The 23849-nt window shown below is 35.3% G+C and overlaps 1 protein-coding gene across 1 annotated transcript in view; it reads right to left on the minus strand.

Moving 5' to 3' along the window:
* Positions 1-11444: 11444 nt before the first annotated feature.
* kdn (citrate synthase) overlaps positions 11445-23849 on the minus strand; it is a 93680-nt gene continuing 81275 nt past the window's right edge. The window contains exon 9 of the mRNA XM_089096040.1: positions 11445-11797. Within this exon, the coding sequence (XP_088952166.1) occupies positions 11630-11797 (168 nt within the window). The 3' untranslated portion in view covers positions 11445-11629. The remainder of the gene's footprint in view (positions 11798-23849) is intronic.

A 23849-nucleotide genomic window follows, 5' to 3' on the forward strand; every position in this document is an offset into this window, starting at 1 on the left:
TAAAAGTTCATTTATTTTGCTTGCACTTTCATCTAGGATGCTTAAATCATCAGCATAATCTAAGTCCAGGGGAGTTTTTCCTCTCCGTTTGATTCCGTGCCTTTCCTGTGCTTTTCAAGACAAATCCGTCAAAATAATCCATATAAAGGGGGATACAACCCTGCTTAACTCCTGATTTAATACGAAACCAGCTGCTAACCTTCTTTTATACCTTAACCGTAGCAGTGTTCTTCTCGTACATAGCACTAATCACTTTAATGTATTTGTCTGGTATACCATACAACGATAAAACCTTTGCTAAAGAGTGAAAATTTGGTCGACATATCCTCTACCTTTTCCAAAACCGCACTGTTCTGCTCTTAAAACTTTGTCTACAGCATCTCTCAGTCTAAAAAGTATCATTTTACTAAGCAATTTGCTACCTACAGAGACCAGACTAAAACCTCGATAATTACCACACTCACTTTTATCATCTTTCTCAATATAATGGTTTACTTAAGGTTTTCCTAAAATCGCTAGGTACTTCCCCTTTTTCAAAAATCATATTCATAATCTTCAGTAACTTATTTCTAACCTCAGAGCCACCATATTTAAGAAACTAATTTACCACACTATACGCACCTTCTTAATCCTTTTATTACACACTATCCGCTTTTTTAATCCTTTCAGTACTGTCGCTAATTTTTCATCACAAAACAAAACTTCCTTCATAACCAACGTATCACAAAATTTTTCATTTTCCTCTATATTTTTTTCCTGCAACTCTATCTCAGTTTAGCACATTCCCAAAATGTTCTGCCCATCTACCTTTAATCGATTCCTAATCACTAATTGTGGCCCCGATCGTATCTTTAACTTGGACAAGACCAGATTGACTACAACCTCTCAATATGTTAGCATGCCAGTACAATATTTTACTATTATGCTGTCTAGCTGCAACTTCCAGAACCTCGGCTATTTTATCCATGGCCTCCACTTCACATCTCCTTAGTTCATATTTTAATGCTTTCTCCCCTTTCTTTACATTCCTTTTGTTTAAATATGATCTATGACTCAGATAATTCTTGTACAAGCCCCTTCCCCTCTCTGTTAAACATGAAGCTTTTGCACTAATATTCCCAACTGTGGTTCTAACTTTCTTTCATAAGACACCATCAGAAACTTGACAAATTGTTTTCCTAAAATTATTCCATCCATCTTCCACATTGTCAAATTTTAAACTCTCCAATTTAGTATTCAACTGTTCCTGGAACATTTCTCTCAAATTCTTATCCTGGAGATGAAATTAACCCTAGATACTACCAGATGGCGATCTTTACTTTTAACATCAATAACAGCACTCTTATATACCGTAGTATCTTGTATAGATCCTGCCAGTCTTCGGTTTACAATAAAAAAATCTATAAGATTTCCTGTCTTACTATCACATGAATGCCATGTTAACTAATGGGCCATTTTATGACTAAGGTTATAACTACATAGTTTTACCTACAAAATTGCAACAGTCTGTACCATCGCTGTTTTCTTCTTCTACACCAAATTTACATAGGCTAAGGCTAGGATACCATCTATCCCTAGTTCTACTGACCTGGAAGTTCAAATCCCCAAATAAACCATATTTCTACCTGGGACCCTGTCTATTTGCTCCTGTAACTGTAAGTGAAATCCATCTGAGTCACTAGTGTCTCCGTCAGTCGGTTCTACAAGGGCATATACTACTATAACTGATACCCTGAACTTTTTAGTCATAAAATGGACAATAGTATTCTATTATTAATACCTTCCCAGCCTAAACAAGACTTAGCTGCTTCCTTATTCATCATGAGCCCTACTCCCTGTCTATTTATCCCCTTCCTGCCTGAGTAAACAAATTCTATATCACCTAATTTCATGCTTCCTACCCCTGGGATATGAGTTTCTAAAACTCCCAATTAAATCATCCCACGATGGTGTTCTGCATCACCATGGAATTTAACCCATTACTGGGAGAAAGCTTGTAATTCACTGGAAGTGTGCACACACCGGTGGGTCCCTTTGAGTGTACATATGAGGCGCCTTCTTCCTCCTTAGTCTGTATTTACGGCCCCAGGCAAAGGTGTGCCAATTTCTTTTATGGACCCCCAGGGACAAGACCCGCCCTTGTTTTGTGTTTCCTCTGAAGGTACATTATATATCTGTAAGGCGTTCCCCTATCGCCACCTGGGGACGCGTTAATTGGCCTAGGGGAGGCGTCTACTGAGCAGTACAATCATAAATAGTTTACATACTTGGGTTTATTGTATTTTAAAAACACATCTGTTGTTGGATGTTTCACCGTCGGTTTTACTGAAATAAGCTGGTACCACAAGTTTACCCTGCATAGGTAAGATAGGGAGAAAAACAAATATCCATCAAAGCCTTAAGAAGGCTACTAATTTTTGACAATGTTTGTCGCCAGCAACTTGCAATTAAATTACGTGCAGTCAAGCTTAAAGAGAAATCCCTAATCTGAATCCTTGATTTTCTTTATTTGCGATCGAAATATGTCCAGTATTTGATGACTCTGGTAAACAAATTATTTCTTCCTCTGTGCATGTTTTGAGTGGAGTTCCCCAGGGAAGTGTTTAGGGCCCTACAATGTTTAAAATATTCATCAATGATGCTCATTCCATTATCAGCATTAAATAAACTCTATGCAGACGATTTAGATACCCAATCGATTTTTCAGCCTTCACAGCCATAAACCGAAGTTTTTAAGCCCAAAATCTTTAAAACTCCTTAGTAAGTGAAAACTAAAAATCACGTCTTAAAAAAGAAAGCTTCAAGTGAAAATAGTATTTATTTATTTTGAGTTTCATGAAAATAATTGAGATGTTTGAATTGAAAATTCTCAAATATAACGGTGACAACATGGCCCTCGGACTCTTTGGGCTTTTAGAATAGCATATATACACAACTTTATCATATCACATCTTTTTTAGACGTAAGATTGGCTCACGGTAGATTATGGTAAAAGTGGTAAATTATGGCTCATTGGTCTGGAGCATATAAGCGTGGAAGTGCGTTGAACTTGTTTAGTTTCTTCAATTTTCTGTCTCTCTCAATCTCCTATCAGCTTCTTTAAAAATAATGGAAAGAAGGTATTATCAGATATACAAAACACCCCCTCCCCCCGCGTCGGTACAGTCTTTCTTATTGGTTTCATCCCTTATAAGATATAACGCAGTCATCAGATAGGTGCACCGATTTTCCCGGAACATTTTCATGGCTAACAAGTTGTTTTCTCAAATAACCCCACACTTGATCTATAAATTGCAAGAATTGGATTTCCCCTTCATTTCCCTCTATGGGAATCAGGATAAATTGCAAAGAGGAATTGTTATCTCCACTACCGAGATGGAACCTCAAATCCAGAGTAGGAAAAAAGAGACAGTTAAAGATGTTTTGCAACTCAATCTTTTGTCACAAGTCAGAAAATTCCTCAAGGGGACATAACAATAGGAAAGAAGGTATTATCAGATATACAAAACACCCCCTCCCCCCGCGTCGGTACAGTCTTTCTTATTGGTTTCATCCCTTATAAGATATAACGCAGTCATCAGATAGGTGCACCGATTTTCCCGGAACATTTTCATGGCTAACAAGTTGTTTTCTCAAATAACCCCACACTTGATCTATAAATTGCAAGAATTGGATTTCCCCTTCATTTCCCTCTATGGGAATCAGGATAAATTGCAAAGAGGAATTGTTATCTCCACTACCGAGATGGAACCTCAAATCCAGAGTAGGAAAAAAGAGACAGTTAAAGATGTTTTGCAACTCAATCTTTTGTCACAAGTCAGAAAATTCCTCAAGGGGACATAACAATTTTTCTGCTTCACGCAAATGGTCAGTGTTTCCTTGAAGTTGCTCGAACTTTTGGAGATCAAAACTATCTCTCCTTACTTTTGCTTATAAGTCTGGCAAGAGTTTAGCCGTGAATTACAAACAGGAATAAAAGAACTCATTATGTCATTGTTTGTGTGTTTAAAGAAAGCCCAGATAGTAATGTTGGTCTTTACACTACTAACGAAAATATGCCACTGGACTTAGCAATTTATCAGCCAGGGAAATTCCTCTTAAATAAGTTGGTAGATGGTATTGGGATTGGCGAAGCTTTCCTTAAGAAAACGGAAAACCGGATGTGGCTTACTGGTATATATGTTACAATTAATGTCCCCAAAATAGTTAATGTCGACATTCACCGGTATAATGTCCGAAATACCTTTTTTTCTCCTTGGATTTATCCACCGTTACCAGTTATTTTTTTCAATTTAATGCAAGGTATGATGATAGAAGGATAGGTTAGACAAGGTTGGGTTGGTTTAGGTTAGCTTAAGTTAGGTTTTTAACCCATTTCCGATACTTAGAACCAAATTTAACCTAGCCAAATCTGACTTAACCTAATCTAACCTAACCTTAACTTTTACCATCATAGGTTGCATAAGACTGGAAAAGCTGACTAGCAAAGCTAATTGAATCGAAGCAGAGAAAAAGGAATTTTGAACATTCACCGGTGAATGTCAACAGTAACCAGATTTGGGACATTCACCGTAACATATATTCCTACTTATAAGTCAGTCACATATACAGAAATTTACTTAAAAGAGAGCCTTTCGAAATATTGGAGGGAGCCAAAATTAAAAAATAAAAGAAAACGGACAAAAACCAACACAGCTGCATAAGCCGTATAATTTAATAATGGATTTATATTAGAATGAAATTAATTGGAAACAAACAAGAAACAAAGGGCAACAAAGGCAATAAGGGCAAGAAGCACAAATACAATAAAAAAGGCGGGAAGGACTACACAAATATGCTATTTTAAATTCATTTGCGGGGTTTCTTAAAAATGTTTAAATTGATTTTGACCATTCCCTCTGACGATTGTCTTTTGGAAGTACTTTTTGCCAAAGAAAGAAAACAAAAGAGATGAGTTTCGATTTTTGGTCCGTTTCTTACCAGTGTTAAAATCTCCGCCAAATGTTGTTCTCAAGGAAACAGTTAAAAAAGAGAAAATTCAAACAGATATATCAATCATAATAAAATACAACTTGGAATAACAACGAATCCTGCGAAATGTGTCAGGGGCTGAGCTAATCCCTAGGAAAAAAGAAAAATTTAGAGACCGCCGTGTCACAAGTTCACTGTGACAAACTGCATGGAAAAAAATACTATAGAACCAAATAATTATAAAGTCGAGATATCAAGGAGGAGGAGCACGGGCCCAAATTCTTTCATCCTCCCAAAATGCCTGCTGTAATTTTCACGGTGACATAATCGATATGAGAGACATCACGTGAAATTAATTCTATCAATCCAGCTCTGGTGAGGGTTGCGGGAATTTTGGGACGGGAATAGAATCTTGGAACGGGGAAAGAGCAAACCAAATCACTTGATAAATTTGATATAACAACAAAGTTCGATAAGATCCTGCAAATGGTGAAATCAATAATGTCTTTTCAATGCTCTTTTTCGTTTATGAGTCTCAGACATTGACAAAAATTTGATTAGGGGCGCGAAGGTCATTTTGAAACTCGGCAAATGTACATCACATGCATAGGGCAGTCCCAAAATTAAAACGACCGTTCAATAAATTTAACTGTAGGAATTTCGCTCTTACAGCCGGTTATGAATTATCAGTAATGAATTGTTGAATAGGTACCTCTCGCCCTTGAAATATATCGCTGCATCAATTATCAACAAACTGCTGTCAACTTAAAACACTAATACGTTTTGTAATAGTGCATCTTTTAACCCAAGTTTTCATTCAATTCTCTATTCGGAAACCTACAAATTCTACATTTCCCTCCCTTAAATTGAAAACTTCTTTATTAAATAGAATAGCATAACAATTTGTAAATAAATACATTTATGACTGATTATTCAAAAATTTTTACAATATTTTGAAATCAAATATGTACCGTATATATATATATATATATATATATATATATATATATATATATATATATATATATATATATATATATATATATATATATATATATATATATACATAATACTTATAAGTTTATAAATGAAGGAATTTATAGATTAACAGAAATACATAGTTTTGATATACATAGGTAAATTATACACATCATATTTGTACATTTCAGCTCAGAATCCTCCAAAAAGTTGTTTCTATTTCTACAAAATTTGATTTTTTGTTTTGAATGGTGTATTTTGTATTTGTTCTTTTTCTTTTGTAATTTATATATTTTAAAGTTGTTTCTTGTAAATTGTTATAATCAACTGGGGGATTTATTTTGGATTTTTAATCTACGGCGAGGTTACATGTCTTAAAAGTGCCTCGTGCCTATTTATTGTGTGGTTTGGCACCGTATCGCTACGGTGCTTGGACAGTTTTCAATCATAGCCATGGAGCAAATAAAAAAAAAGAAACGGGCTAAAGACCCCTCAGTAGTGTAATCTCTAAATGATCCCCAAAAAAGGCGTTATTTTTACCTCTAACAATTCGAAAGAAACTCAACGACTTTTAAATCAAAAGTATCTGACAAACAATTTAGTACTTAATTCGGACTAAATTCAGAATGACAATTACTATTTAGGCCAATTGTCAAACCTTGTCCATCAGTCCGGTATTTATCCCAAAAATTTGCAACATTTCCATTTCCTACACAAATTGTGCAACAAAAATTGTTGTAATTAACATTAAGGATCACGTCTTTTTACACCTCAATTTCCTCCAGATGGGGCTGATCTTGAGGAACTATATAGAATAGTTAAATCATTGACGCATAAAGTTGTAAGTTCTTCTAACTAATCCCTCGTACAAACACACGACAACACTCACTTAAAATCACTCACCACAAACTCGGCTAACATACCACACATACTTGTTTGTTAATTTTTGGAAAGGCATGCCTGGCTAGAGTCTCAGGCATGTTGACTAAAAATTTAAAATTGACATAAGACCGTTAAAATACACGGTAAAATACGACCGTTAAGAAACACGGTAAAATAATCAGAAGAGCCTGAAACTGCTACAACAGCTAAACAATTTCAAATTAAATCCGCTTCTTCAAGATAGTGCAATGATCAGTAGTCACTGAAATAGGGTCATAAACTATTTATTTTTATTTTCTCGCATTGTATATTTGGCTTAGTTTGTTTTGCTTTAACCTTTTTTCCCAGTATTTTTGCGTTTCTTAGGCGATAAACCAGAAGTTAACACTGTGTCGTTTAATTTATAAAATTAATTACAAGTATTAATCATCATCAGAAAACGCAATAGCGTTGCTTTAGGAAAGAGCTGTGTGCCTTCCATATATTACTATTATTTTCCCCCCATGCCACTTCGTATGGAAGGTGTGGTCTTACGAACTGGCAAAGGGACCCATTAGAACCAAAATAGTAAGTTCTAGTGCTCTTTCCAAGGCCAAAAGTGATTAGAGGGTAACCAATCCCCTTTCCGTGCTCTTTTTTGCATCCTCGTAACCCCGATGTCGGATAAAATTTCGAGATAGCCATTTGATTCAGAACTGTCAAAAAGCTCTAACTAGTACGCCTCTGGGGTTAACTAGAGCTCCAAAGCCCCAGGGGGAATGGCATTAAATTTTCCAAATTACCCAGTAGTCATAGATAGGTTTTAGCAGAACAAGTGCGCATATTCGGTCATGGTTGGGGCTAAAATCTTATGCTTCCAATCTACCTAAACGTTGTAGCACTATAAGTTCTTGTAGGCCTTAGAATTCATACACCACTAATCAGAGAAATAAATCAAAAGACACTACGTGTTACCAGTTATGAAAATAGCTTATCTACAATATCTTGGTAACGGATTGGGGATAAAATTGAAACTCTCACGGATGGTTGAGGAGCGCCAAGTTGACCTATAATTTTCGGAGAAAGTGCAGAGGGACGAGGGCTAATATTATGTTTTTCTTTCAATCCGCCTAAAAATTTTGACACTACAACTTCCTCCGGGACTAGAATCTATACACAATAAATTAGCAATGTAAATAAACAAACTTAATATGCACCGAAGTTATCAAAATAGCGTGTCTATCTCAGGAATGGCTTTGGGAAATGAGTAGAAATTTTCAGAATGTATTGAGGGCCCAACCGGATCTCGAATTTTGACTTAAGCAAAGGGGACCTAGGTAAATAAGAAGACACTATGTTTACCCAGCTCACTCAAAAACAGTATCCGCAATACCTCAGGAACGGTTGGGAGTGTCGGGGTTGGGCATTGTACCACAAACTTGGACTTGACGGAGGGTTTGTAGGGAACAGGGGATAAGAAATAATTTGTCTTCAATCTGCCTAAAAAAAATTCACAGTGAATCTCTATGGAACTTTGAATCTAGTCATGGTTATATCGCGAGTAAATTGAGACAATATGAATTATAAATTGAGTAAATATGTAGTGCCAAATTAGCATACCTGCAACATCTCAAAAAGGGCTTCGAAGGTCGAATTAAAATTTGTAGAGAGTACTGCAAAATCCAAGTGAACCTCAAATGTTGAAATGGACGAAAGCAGCAGAGAGAAAGGGGGGGGGGCTAATCACTTGTTGTCTCTGATCCTTCTAAACATCGAGTTTTACGAGCCCCAGTAGGGTTTCTGCATGGAAGCACAGATGACAATATGATCTTTATAAGGCGGAAGCCCTACTTTTATTTGTGGTAATTTTCGTTCGTTTTAGGTCTAAATTGATTATTTTTCAATTGTAATTTATCATCTATTCATTTATAGTAGTATCTGTAATTTTTAGGCATGATGTGTTTATACATATTAATTCCTGTTCGTTAGAAGTTTGACTTATTAAATTACTTTATTTCTGCTCGTTTTAGGTTTCAACATGCTTCTTGAGTTTCTCTTTAAAATCCAATTTTGTCTGGAAAACGTTTATATCAATATAAACAAAAACGTAAATTGTGCTTGGCCACAACTATCGCACTGTTTTGATTTTTTTTTTACTAATCTTTATTCGAATTTTTTTCGTTCTGATAAATATACTTAAAAATATACATTAAATAATCCAGCCTATAATAACACATCATACTTTTTCGGTCATATTATAATGAAGACTTCTAATTTCAAGTAATATACACAAGAAATCGTTTTTAAACAAATCCCTACCCAAGATTTTTTCCTTCCCAAAAATATACTGAAAAAGTTGTTGCACGTAGCCTATCCCATTATATTAATGTTGAACTAATCTTACTAATTAATAAAACAAAGTTTACTCGGTAATAATTTGTCTGTGTTTAAGAACAATTTGTGCAATAAAAATTTCAAACTAATTTCTTAAAACTCATGACCATGCACATCTTTATTACGAGATGTCTATCTATGACAAACTCAAGGATAGAAATAGTCTCAAGTTCATTTAAAGCCGCTAAATTGCCAGAAACATATTTTTTATGTATTGCAAACGAAAATAACAAATACTGAATTATTTGTAATGATAATTGGCTTCGAGATCACAATTGACGACACGTTAATTGCTAAGGCAGCTTTTTCTTCCGTTTTGGTTTTAGGGATTCTTGCCTTTCTTTTGTTTCGTCAGTTCTCTTTGTTTTTGCTTTGTTCTCGTTATCCAAGCTCGACTTACTAAAAAAAAAATTGGTGTATAAATCCCTATACATAAAACATCTAATTGTATTTATGTGTGCAGCATTTTATTCAAGTTAATTGTGAAATAATTCTAGTTTCCCTGATCTATTTTATTTTACTATTTATTCTATAAAAATTGCTTTTATCAAATTGGTTTAGATATTTTTTTTTTTTAACCAGAAAGTGCACAGTTCATTTAAAGCCGCTAAATAACCAGAAATGTATTTAATTTTAAGTGGAGGCTTACAAAAGAGAGCCTCCATTGGTTGCGGCCTTAATCAAGAGACGCTTTCAAATAATCTCCCAAGGGACTTAAAAGAAATCGTATGGGAAATATATTAAGTTATAAGAAGCAGAACACAGTGAGCAGAGATATTCTTCCACATTTCAAAAAAGGTAACCTGATCTTACATTTGACTCCTGAAGATAAGAGCATACGAAGCAAGAAAATTTGAGGGTATTTTCATGCAATTGCTGTTTGTTCAAAACTAGAGGGTTATAGCTAGAGAGTTGTAAAACTAGAGGGTTGCGGGAATTTTGGGACGGGAATGTCCCAAAAACTAGAGGGTTATGGATAGGGTCGTTTCACCTCAAATGAATAAGAAAGTGACGAGTTTTTACCAAACAAAAGAATAAAAAACTGGGATCTGGAGGAGCCCTGAAAGTAAGATAAATGAAATGGGGGGGGGGGGAAGGTAAAAACAGAATAACTAAAAGACTGTCTGATAAATATTCAGGTGTACAAGCATTCCAGGGAATGCAGCCATCCAAGAAAAAGTTGCAAAGAGCTTTCTTCATTTCTAGCAGCAATTGCATTGGGAATAATCGCAGAAGGAGGTATATAAAATACTGAAAAAAATAGGGTATACCACATGACAACACGTCTAAAAAGACTTATTGGGTTCTGTATTACTACATGCGGAAGTAAGCATCATTAAATTTGAATTTCAAAAACACTCAAATCGAGCTACATACAGGTAAACCTTGAGTGGCCCAGCTAAGATAACTGCCCACTATGGTCAATATTTCTTTTAGTTTTATTTCTATATATTCTATTTTATCTTCTAGACACCATTCAGCATCACATAGCAGACTTAGTTCCATTTCACAAACACTCGAATCGAGCTACATGAGTCTTGAGTGGCCACAGGAAATTGACAGCCCAATATAATTTTGTTTTTCTATTATTATTGTTCCTATTAGGCTACATAATACATTCTAGACATTAATCAATTTCACGAAGTAGATATAGTTCGGTTTAACATACACTGAAGTTGGTACATGAATCTTATGTGGCCCCAGATATTATGACGACCAAATATTTTTCCAGCTTTTGCGAAAGTATACAAGTGCAAAACTCGACCAGTTACTTAAACTGAGATGTCTACTTACTAGTAATGCTTCAGCTTCGATGTGCATCAGCATGGTACTAATTATGGCTAAGAGAACTTTTATAAAAACATAAGAAGACAAAAATTATAAGGTAAATTTCTTCCCAAAAATATCCCAAAAAAAGAAGGTTCCAATTACGAAGGCCCTGGTTACGTGTGAGTTTTGTTTCCAGGAAATACTATTCTAAGCAGCTCCAGCCTAAACCCAAAATAATCAGAAAATAAATTTCTGATTGGCTCCAAGCAGTACCTCCTTCAAAATTTGATTGGTTCTCTAGTTCACCTTGAAATAAATCAAGATATCGAGCATTGCTCGAATTATGTCTACTCTCCCCATCTAATCTATCTGACAGTCTTTGACCTAGATCTTTAGTTTAATAATATCAACAATCTCATAAACTATCAACCAGCTCCCTATAAAACCAATCATAAAATATACCGCATAACTATAATTTAAACACTATCTTTTATTAGAGACGACTCAGTTATTATGTTCATATGAACAAGGTCATTACACCAAATTAACAAGCAACTGAACTGGATTCATAGAACGCATATTAAACAATGATAAATACAACTTATTTGTTCTGACTAAACATCCATTTTCAGTCGCGTAAGTACTTCGAATAGCTTTAATGTTTGGCTCCAACCACTTTCATTAGTCCGTCGGTAGACATTGACTTAGGACGCTCAAGGGGGAGACCAAGAGCTCTGTCCCAAATGAGGGAGGCAAGTGTACCCAAAGCTCTTGAAACACCAAACAGAACGGTGTAGTAGTTCATCTCCATCATTCCATAATGCTGAAATAAATTTAGAAAAATTGTTAGTGCTTTTACCTATCTGGAAGCTATCTACTGGTGTCTTCAAGCGAAGGTTCAACAGATGCAAAAACCTAGGGCTTAAACAGAGTTACAGACTAGCGGTATCTAGGGCATGTTGTACATAACGTCTCGAATGTATTAAGAAAATTCGTATGCTCAACAAAATGACTTAAATCCACGGATTTACATTTGGCTTCACCGTTTATTTATTTTCTAACGACACTTTCTGATTACAAAGGTCCTTGCAGCAGCCCTCCGGAGGCTGAAATAAAAAATTACTGCGATTTTAGAAGTTATTTTGTGAAGCACTTTTTAGACCCTCTAAATAGACATGTGATTTGAGGTTTTTACAGTCACGGAAAAATAAGTCATCTTCGGGGCCGTAGCCAAGATTTTTTCAACGGGGGGGGGGGATTTACAAAAAAACTTAAAAAAATGCATCAAAAATTTAATTATAGCCTACGCATTTTTATTACGTTTTTACGAGTCAGACAAGAATTTTTTTTTTTTGGGGGGGGGGTCAAACCCTCTAAAGTCCCGGATACTTCCCTAGTCATCTTCACAAAATAAAAAAGGTCATCTTCATCAAATAAAAAAATGAATACAAAGAGTAAATATCCAAGAAAAAAGTAGTTCTGCCACCTGCCACTCAATGTAAATTGTGGCATTAATTCACAAAAATGTATGGGAGGGCAAGGATTTTCATCGATTTGTTAAACTGAATATATAAAAAGATAGTTGTGCCAAGCTTGTTTTATTAAGAGTTAAATGGGAATACTTATCATTTTCTTATTTTTGTGTATTTTAGCCTCTTTGTTTCTCAGTGCCCAAGCCGGAAGCTAGAAATTTTGACATCGTTTGGTCATTTCTTAGTTAAACCGGTATGGTATATGTCGGTTGAATAATATTATCGAAGAAGTACGTGCTAAAGACAGTATAAAAAATTATCTGAGTGAGTGGGCTTTTCAGAGTATAAAAGCAAAAACCCATTTTTAGGGTGGTTAAGTAGCAAATTTCTCCATTGAAAAGAAGAGATATAGTTTAACATTTCTTATATTGCTAACCCATCCGCCTCAGAGCCGATAAATTTTTTTTTTTTTTTTTTTAGCGTCACCCCTTTCTGAAAGTCACTCTTCGTCATATCAACCTGAACTAAGCGAACTATTTTTACATTTGATGTGCTAATTATTTTAGCTTACCATTTACAGGGCAATTAAGTTGGAGTACTAGGGAAATCCCCTAAAATGAAGGAGGTCCAAGAGCCCAAAACTTTCAAACGCCAAATAGAACATATTACCATTGGTACCATTCAATGGGCTCAAACTGTAGAAACGTTAGGAAACAAAATCATCTTTAGTGGAAAACTTTCTAGTTACGAAAACGGCAGCTCCGGTTTTCTTCTTTCAAAACCTAATCTTTACGTGCTTATTTTAGCAGAGAAATGCTAAGCAATGTGAATCAACATTTTTTCTCCAAGTTTTCAAAATCTATAAATATAATTAGATCATAAATCATATGCTGTAGGGATGTTTACACTTTACACTACAACTAAGAAGTCATTAAAAATACTGCGCAAATTTCAGATTGCTGCGACTGAGCACACCTTTCAAAACTAGCAATACTGACCCTAGGCAAGAAAAATTCAGAAAAGCAAATAATCAATTTTACTCTTGATTTAAACCAAATTTGCTTTATTTGAATAATTGTCAGGCAATTATTAGCCTTGAAAGCCTTTTTAATATTCAAAAATTAAACGTCAAACTGAAATTAGAATCTCTAAAAATATCATTTGAACAGGAACAATATCAAAAAAGCTTTAATAAAAAGTGGAGGATAACTCTCAATCTTATCTAGTAGGGAAGCTCTGCCTTATCGAAGAGATCAATTGGACACAAATCCAACAAGACTTAGAAACCATAATAAAGTGGTCAAAAAAGATGCAAGTTTGGAAAAACTACTAAAAACAATTTTCTAGATAAGGCACGGTAAACGACCCTATCAAGTGCCACTAAAGCATCAAGGTCAAAGAGGGGAGAGGAAACTTTCCAAAGAGCGATAATTGTCCAGATGTTTCTGAAAGCAAGGAACCAGTCTCTAAATTGTCAAATAAAAAGTGTCAATGCAAGATTGTCCCTCCTTTTCAAGTAAGAAGTTGAAAGAAAAACGTTTGGGACTGAAAGTTATCATTAAGAAAGAGAAACAATCGATTTAGTTTAATTATTTCTTAAAACATCAATAGACTACAAGCGTCATGTCTTTTGACCATTTTATTGTGTAGCAAAGGTTGAAGATAATTCGCCAGATATCGACAAGTTGGAGATACCGATGTGCTGAAAGGTTGAAGACACCGATGCGCTAGTGACTGTCACTGACAAAACCGCAGCTCTGCACTAACAGACCTACCGGTAAGCATTTTATTCAGTATTTACCCACCGTTCCGTATCAGCGGTTATTTTATTCCTTTAAATAGTATAATCTAACAAAAGCTGAAAAATTTTTGTCCAACTACTAATAATAATTCTTTGAAATCAAAGACTATAGCCTTTTCAAGAATATTTCAAAACCATGACGACGATACATCTTTAAAACTCTGTCCTTCAGAATATGTGAGGGGAATGGGAAGAAGTCAGGAAGTATATGCGAGCAAGTCAAATGGCTTGACTTCCTATCCTTACATTTTTCGATTGAGATCTGTTTTCCGTCATTACTTTTTTTTTTTTAATTGAATCCCACTGAACACGTTCTTCTGAAAGCAATTTAAACCGAACTTCTAACATGTAGATATGCCTTTTGGCCTCTATTATAACGACCTATGCGCCGTCTTTGCCTGCTCGTAAGCTTTAATCTAATCGAGTGATAACACAAAAGGCTCCAAGAATGCTATGGCTCATTTACCAAAAGTAATTTGGAGGGACTCATTCGATAGAGCTTTGTACCCTCGGATATGTCTATTGGCCTTTGTTTTGACGACATATTAACCATCTTTGCAAAGCTTTTACTAAATGATTACAATACAAGTGACCCCTAGTCCAAGTAATTAAGAGACAAGTGTTTAAATGGCTGCGGCACGGGTAAATGGCGGGAGTAAACGTCAATACGTTTACTCAACGTGATGAAAGATCAAACTTTTTCTGATGTCTACAAAAAAAAGAAGAATAACAATATATCATCAATTTGCTAGAGGCTAAGATGAAAGTATGCACTTAAGCTTTCTACAATCACCGACAAAATGAATAGTAACAGAAGAAAAAGACAACAAAAGGTATAACAATCCATTTATATCTCTATACATCCAATATTTAAATATTCAGTTTTCAAAATAAATGTTAGTTTATTTTTATCCCGCGCTTGTCATTACATTCAATTTTTTTTTATCAATGTTTTATGGTCGAAAACTTGTAATATTTTCAACTTCCAATACGTTTACTCAACGTGATGAAAAATAAAACTTTTTCTGATGTCTAAAAAAAAAGAAGAAAAACACCAATATATCGTCAATTTGCTAGAGGCCAAGATGAAAGTATGCACTCAAGCTTTCTATAATCACCGACAAAATGAATAGTAACAGAAGAAAAGACAACACTTGACACTCCACCAAAAAGACGATAGGGCTTTCTTCAAGAAGTTTCCAAATAAATTCCAGCACATGAAGATCAAAGGAAAGTAATTAGAAAGCCAAGATTTGCTTTCCTCAAAGGAATATTTTTCTACTTGTCTTATGGCACCTTCAAAAACTTTTAGCTTGTGAAAATAGTCCCAGGGAAACAGCGTAGTGTTTAAACTAGGATGAATAATCGATTATTGGACTAAATTTCTTTAATATTTTAAAGGTAAGCACGCGCTTGGTGAATGAAGCTTCCAGGAATTGATATCTGAGTTGCATCTTGATATTTTATTCTCATGACCCTACTACCTTTTTTTAAATATAAAGAAAAGTTTGTCCAGGAAGCGATGATTAACTCTATAGCAAAGGAATAATTGGCGCAAGAATCTCTCTCTAACAATATTAATTAATTACTATGTAAATATTGCTATAAATGAAAGTAAAAAGACAAAGGGAAAATTTCCTGCTGAGCATTTTTCTGTTTGAAAGAAAGAAATGTTTAACACACATTTTTTTTTTGCTGTAAATAACTGTTTTTACAAAATGGTAAAATTCTTTTTTCTGTAAATATGAATTTACCACTGAAAATAATTTAACAGCTTAATCTCCCAAAAATTTGACGCAAACACATAAGAGGGTTTAAAACTAGATTGTTAATTTATGATTATTTGAAAAAATGAGGTAGAAAATAATTTATAAGGATATACTCTCATTTTCTTTTCATTTTTTAGCTTTACCTCCCTGCCAATACAGCATTCAAAAGGCAATATACAGTTTACCAATATAAAAATACATTACTTTTAGAAAAACCAACCACGAATTTTTATTTTAAGAACTTTTTATGGAGACGTTACATCTATTTAAACATTTATATTTAGGAATTATTATAGAGGCTTTAGGCTTAAAGAAACGTTTACAGTTTACGTAAAAAAAAAAAGTTCGTTTACTTTTTAAAGCCATAGCAATGACTTAGTATTCACTTTAGTAAATATAATTTAATCGATAAAGATATTTATGTTGTCTTTGCAAATATTGCAAGGATTATACTGTTCACTTTGGAAACAATGGACCAAACAGAAGAACTTTCAGCAGTTGTATTCAATTTAAACAATTATTTTTTTTAATAAGTAACAGTTTTGTTAAAATAAACATGAAAGCAATAAACACGTTTATGTTTACTTTTTACCCCCCCCCCCGAGACGACGAAAACAGAAAAATGATAGGGAAAATGAGGGAAACGATAAAATTCTGATTTTTTTTTTATTTGTCTACAAATGTTCTGAGTTTTACTTTTATGTTGGGTCTATTGTAGGTACACAATGAAAACCTTTATTGTATGAAAGCACAAAAAGGAATAAAATTCGACAGACGCTTCCAAATTCAAATTTGTATTTTTTCCTTTATTTATCACAGCAAGCATTTGCAAATGGCAAACGAACCCCAAAAAGGACACTTCAACTACTAATACACTTCCTCGGAAAAAAAACTCTCTGACTCCTCCCCCTCCACCAACCCTACCAAACAATTAAGAATTCCAACATTAGTTTATTTCTTTAAAGTATCTGCATACGTGTATGTGTGATTGTAAATCTATTTAATCAACCCTTACCAATCAAATCGATTCTAAATTTCACTGCCTGATATTAACCAGCGTTTTTGTTTCTTTCACTTGACCGATATGGCTTCGGCACGACGGTCATGCAGGAATGATGCTGACGTTTTCTGCTACATTTGCAGAGATTACACGCTGTCAGTGGACAGGAGAAAACATCCTGGGACTTGTAAAAGGCGCCCACAAGGCTTACTTTGAAGTCAATTTGGGTGACTAAGATAAATCCTTGGCACCACACACGGTGTGCAAGACGTGCGTGAAATATCTCCAGCGGTGGACAAAGGGCGCGAAACCTTCATTGAAGGTTGGGATCCGGATGGTTTGGAAGGAGCCCTTAGACTATGCTTCAGATTGTTGCTTATCTACCATCAATACTAATGGCATCAATCAAAAGAATCGACAAAGCCTCCATTACTCCGGCGTTCCACCTGCTCACCGTCCAGTCGCTTATGGCCAAAAATTTACCATCGTTCACAGAGCTTCACGACAGCAACGGCAAGGTCACTAGTGCAGATGAGTGAGGATATGCGGGAGAGGAGTATAAAGCAGAAAATAGTCTGCAGCCCTTTTCACAATGTGAGCTTAATGATTTGGTTCGGGATCTCAGCTTGCCGAAGACTTCCTCTAAGCTGCTGGCCTCCAACTCAAAGAGAAAATCTATTTGGTGAGGACGCACATATCAATTTCTTTCGTAGAAGACAGAGGGACTATAAAGGGTATTTCTACCACGAGTAAAACATTGTGTACTGCCGAGATGTCACCAGTTTTCTTGGTAAACTCGTCGCTCCTCAATACGATCCGAGGGATTGACAATTCTTCATTGACAGCAACAAGCGCTTTTTGAAGTGTGCGCTCCTCCACAACGGGAACCAATTTGACTCAACCCCTCTTGTGCACTTCAAAACTCTCAAAGAAAAATATTAAGCAGTGAAGTACGTGCTGAAAAAAACCCAATATGAGCATCACCAATGGGTTATCTGTGTCTGCTTTAAGACGATGAACTTTCTACTTGGTCAGCAGTCCGGGCTCACGAAGTAACCATGCTTTATATGTATGTGGAACATTCGAGACAGATCCCAGTACTATTTAAAGAAAGGGTGGCTGGTGCCAGAGCAGTTAGTAACTGGGGCAAGAAACATCATAAATAAACCTCTTGTTGACTGGGAGAAGATACTGATCCCACCGCTACACATAAAGCATGGATTAAGGAAGCAGTTCACGCACGCTCTGGACAAGGATGGGAGGTGCTTCACCTACCTGTGCTGAGCCTTTCCTTGACTGACCATTGAGAAGCTAAAGGCCGGCATTTTCGATGGCCCACAGATACGGGAACTCTTGTAGGAAACAAAGTTCAAAACCTCAATGAAAACGCTAGAGTGCGCTTCATGGAAATCGGTTATGCACATGGTGGACAAGTTCTTGGGGAACACAAAGGCAGAAATCCACGCCATACTCGTGAGCAGCATGATAGAGCCATTCCAAAACTCGGGAATTTGATGAGAATAAAGATGCACTTACTGTTCTTCCACATTGAGAAGTTTCCTGAAAACCATGGGGTGATAAGGGACGAACAGGAAGAAAGGCTACACCAGGGCATGTGCCAAATGAAGGAGAGGTACCAGGGAAGATGGGATGCAGTCATGATGGCGGACTACTGCTGGTCGCTGAAGATAGACAACCCAGCAGCTGCTAACACACGGGAATCAAAGAAACACCGATTTATGCTGGGAACTTTAAAGTTTTGTTCACGTTCATTGTTTTATTACAATTATGAATTATGCTTACAGTTTTTATGGAATAAAAAGAAATTAAATTTTAATGTTCTTACGGTTATTTCTTGAGGAAAACGGAAAGGGTTTCTCAGCTGATGATCCAAAGAAATTTGTTGTTGTTTTTTACACAAAATATATTTTTTTTAATTCCTATAACAAAAAATTATGACCTGATTGAGAAAAACCCAGGTCATTTTCAGACTCAGAGCATAAAAATTAGTCTAATTCAGCTGGAAAACCCTGGACGATTTTCAAAAATATTTTTTTGTTACACTGTGTTATTTATTTGAAATTTTGCCCCCTCTAAAACCGCCTCTGTTGTGATGACCGCTACAAGTTCTTTGATGACTTATCATTATTTTATAACACAGCTCAGTTCTGACTTTTTCAATGTTTCCACGAAAGATTGCAAGGCGATAAGTCTTGAGATCGGCCAAGAATAACTTGGATTGAGATTAGCCAAGAATAAGCCAAGATAAATATCGAGAACATGTTAGAACTGCAAACGCTGGTCTACAGGTTTCAAATAAAATGCGGAAGTTTGGTGCAGATACGAAAAACATCAGATGTACAAATTTAACGTATGTCCGATAAATCATGGAGTATGCAAGCACTTTCACCCTCTTGAGGGCAAAAGAAGCTTAAGTAATGCTTATTTACATCTAAATCCTGATAATCCTGTACTTGTCTTATATACACCAGAAACCTGTATTCACAGTGGGTAGGGATTGAGGACATCCGGATTATTAAACCCATAAAAATCACAAGATCGTTTGTTTTGTTTTCTTACATCATCAATTTAACTCAATCATTTTTGCTTTATTTTAAAATCTGCATCCCTTCCCCAAAATTAGTGCTGGATGCGTGCCAGATCTCTGAACATGTGTTCCAATTTCAAGGATGAAGCTATGACAACTTGGTTGTAGCAAAACCAAGTTGTATTCAGAATATGATATGCAGCCGCGCGCAGAAAAAAAATACATGTCGAAAAAAAAGAGGCTTTTTCGATTTAGATTCGACCATCCTAGATGTACAGAGTAAATGCAAAATAGCAATTAATAATTTGTAAAATGAGTGTAGATTACATATGCTACACAGGGTTGCCAATTACTTTCACAGTGGTCCGATAAAGTACAATTTACATATAAAAAGTTCATTAGCTATTTAATTTCCATACCAGAATAAAAGAGACACCACAATGTTCCCTAATATTCATTTTAGAATAAAAGTCCTGCAACTTAATTATCTACGTCAAGGCTAAGACAATTTAGTTAATATTTGTCATATTCTGAAGAAAATGAACACCCAGAAGGAATACAGAGGAAATTAATTTCATCTTCGCTTCTTGAATTACCTCTAAGACTGCTATTTTTAAGAGACACGTTGAATAATTAAAAACCAAGGACTCTTGGCACTGAAAAATAAGCTAAACTAATTAAGATAGAAACGAGAAAATATATGCAAAAGAGATTGGAACCATGATAATGGACCGAGCTACCGTCAAAACAAAAACCAAAGTGAAGATAAAAGAAATATGCGGTTACAATACATGCGACAACAAGCAGTAGAACAAATTAGAAATGAAAATGAAGAACGAAAAAATATGCCACAGCGAGAACAAAGAAATATGCGGTTAGAAGATAAGCGGCGGCGAGAATTATAAGCGACAGGGAGAAAGCAAGTATGATGGCCACAAAAACGATAAAAATATGTCAGGACTTTAAGGAAGATCTCGTATTTTTCCCAGGGTGGTTGTAACGAGCCTGTGATGACGTCACAACATCAAGAAGAGGCTCACATCTGTGGTTAAAAGGCAAGCGACAATGAGAATCCATATATAGAAGCCATCCGCGTGGTGACTGCCAGAGCCCAGCGACGAAGCAGGTATTAATAGCAGTCCCCCTTCTTCTTGGGGAAAAAATAGACGGGCATAGCGTCGTTAAAAAGGATGTCAAACAATTAGGGAATTCCAGAAGCATGATCACAAGTGGAACAGAGTTTGGCTGGAGTATATTCAACCATACACAGAAGCGAATGGATGCAGTTCGCGACCAAGAACGAAATTGTACAACTGCTCAAAAACTCACTCAGAGAAAAGCGGGAATTAAGATTTTAAACCGTCCGTTACGAACGCTCCATAGTACAGTAAGTAAAATTCTTTTAACTTCATTTTTCCTAAACAGTTAATGATGGTAAAAAAAGAAACAAACTTCACTCATAGGATGATTTCACTCTGGACAAGCTGATTTGGCTTTATCTGAATTTACTGTTGGGGTTGTACATAGTCCCCACACGCAATCGAAATTTTTTTTTTTTTTTTTTATTTATTTTATATTTGTACCAAACTCCACTTAGATCCATACTAATTTCTCATACTCTATGGGGAGGTAATAAGAGGACACCCCCCCCCTTCAGCTTACACTTACAGAGTTGCACTTACTGCATTTGTAAACTACTGGTGACGTTTCGTATATTTTGGAGTAGAACCGCGTCTGCAACAGTGCAACGTCAAGTTTTTTTTTTTTTTTTTTTTTTTTTTTTTTTTTTTTTTTTTTTTTTTTTTAGAGAGAAAACTCAGTACAGGTAATATATTTAATGGTGGATTTCGTGATTAGTTTGATCCAATGTTAGTCACTTAACTTAAAGAACGCACATCTCGAAACCCACGTTTTTGGACTCATAAAAATAACTGAACCCTTCATTTAATAAATGTACAATACTTAAAACAGTTTTTTCTTTGAAAGGTCTATAAGAAAGGGATATTTACGAGTTTAATATCCTTTACAGTTTAGAATCCACTTTTCGGCTCGCTTCGACAAATATAAAAAACAACAACTATCCCCTATTAGACAGTTTCCATGAGTAACCCTTCAGAAACTCATAATCCTGATGATGGCAAAAGAATTGTCAGATAGTGTTTTTTATTAATGGAAAACTCTTGCTTTAATAGAACTTACTTTTTATATACAAATGAAATTAATCTTCCGTGTCCATTATTTAATGTCTTGTTAAGTGTCTTTCTGTGTTGAAGGAAATTTATCGAGATAATTCTCTTTTTCGTTTCTTTCATGAAACTAAAAAACATAAAGAATCACTCTATCTCACCAAAAAACACGTTTTTAAAGGATTTGCAGAAAGGGTAAGGGGCGAGAAAATCAATGAAATTATATGCACAAGCACTAACTTTAACCTTCATTTTCTAAGACAAAAAAAAATAAAAAAAATATCATGAAATGAAATGCAATCTGTTTTCTTAAATACCAAAGCTCTAGTCACGGACTGTTCGTGAAAAGAGGGGTTTAAGCTTGGAGGTCAGACTAAAAGATTTTACAAGCGCTCAAACAGAACATTACTGAAATAAAACAAAATGGACTGAATGTGACTAAAGAAATATACTGAAACAAAATGTGAGCCTAAAGAAATATACTAACAAATATTGCGTTAAACATAATTTTTCACACTTAAACCAGCCCTTCCTTATTAGAATCACATAACAATCCATAGAACCATCATAATCATCGTCTGAAATCGTCACAATCACCACAAGCAAACTTTTCAAAACTTAAATGCGGAATGGAGATGGAGATTCAAGCTCTCATCAAACGTGAAAGGTTTGTTAGGAATTGTTTCCTAACTTAATTCCGTCCCCCATTGGTTTCAGTCTATCGGTAAAAAAAAATTGAGTAGGTAAAATAGTGGCGTGAAGCATCACTATTTTACTGACTCAAGTTTTTGTATAGGGGAATTGGAATGATGGAACTATATGACATAAAATCAATTGAAAAGATCTGTCTCAGCTGGTAAAAAACAAAAATTAAGTAATTTTAATAGTAATACCAAACAAATCAGCCAGTAAAAATGACCAGCCAGTCGGTAAAACCCATTACCCCTCCCCACGAATACTTCAGATAGTGAGGCCTCCTCGGATAGTATTCTCACTTCGATAATATAACAATGAAGGATTTATGCTTATAGTTCCTTTCAAAATCAATGGTTATTTCATACTTCGCCGTAGAACCTTCCACACTACAAATAGAATACGTAAATTCTATATAGAGCCACAATCTTCTTGGCATTGTTTACGTGACGAACAAAATCTGCTCCGTATGATTACATAACGCAACGTAGTCTTAATTTATGCTAGTGTGGAAGGTTCTACGGCCAAGTATAAAATAACCAAAGAATTTGAAAGAAACTGTAAGCATAAATTCTTCACTGTTATCTATCGAAGCGGGACCACAAAGCACGTTGAACTCGGCAAGCACCGCAAGAAGAATAGGTACAGATGAAATAACATAAGTAAAGTGGATGTCAGTAATATCAACTGAATAAATGTATACCTCAACATAAGTACATTTTGAAGTATCTGAAATTGATCTAAATTTTGAACATCCCAGGCCTTTCTCGGCAGTTATAGTTTTACATAATAAATTTTTTAATAGAGGCATAAGAGGCTACATTTTAAATGATGTGTCTGATAATCAACCACAAGTAATCAAATAATAGTATTACATTAAAGTATTCACGATCACGATCGCTGACAGTAGATCGACGACTTACGACGTCGATCTACTGTAGACCCCCAAGCACTTTTACTAATGTCAGTTTTAGTTTGTGTTTTCTTTTCCCAGTGGCTTAGTTTTAGAAGGCATAACTGAGGAACCTATGTTGCCTATTCTTTTTTTAATTCCTCGTATTTTTTTTTTAATTCATAACGAAAATGTGGTCCAATACCTATTAGTTCGGAAATTAAAGCCGTATCTTGTATAGAAATAGTGAAAGCGAATTAGTGTGTTCTGACTATCAGAATAATGCATATTTACCTGACTATAGCTGTGTATACCTCGAAAAGGACATTTGTTGTACCAATAGATGTACTAATATACATAGAATGAAAAGAAGAGAGCTCTTTTTAAGGGGAGTCGAAAGGCTCTTCTGGGGTTTCTTCCTTTTTCTCAGTTGAATATTCGTTCTCCTCTGCCAATTTCTGCTTTTATTTGGCAAAGAACCTGTCCAGTATAGGACGTTTCAACCTTTACGGAT

The sequence above is a fragment of the Artemia sp. Qi Xiang Cuo genome, chromosome 1 (assembly GCF_049724085.1).
Source record: "Artemia sp. Qi Xiang Cuo chromosome 1, ASM4972408v1, whole genome shotgun sequence".
NCBI lineage: Eukaryota > Metazoa > Arthropoda > Branchiopoda > Anostraca > Artemiidae > Artemia > Artemia sp. Qi Xiang Cuo.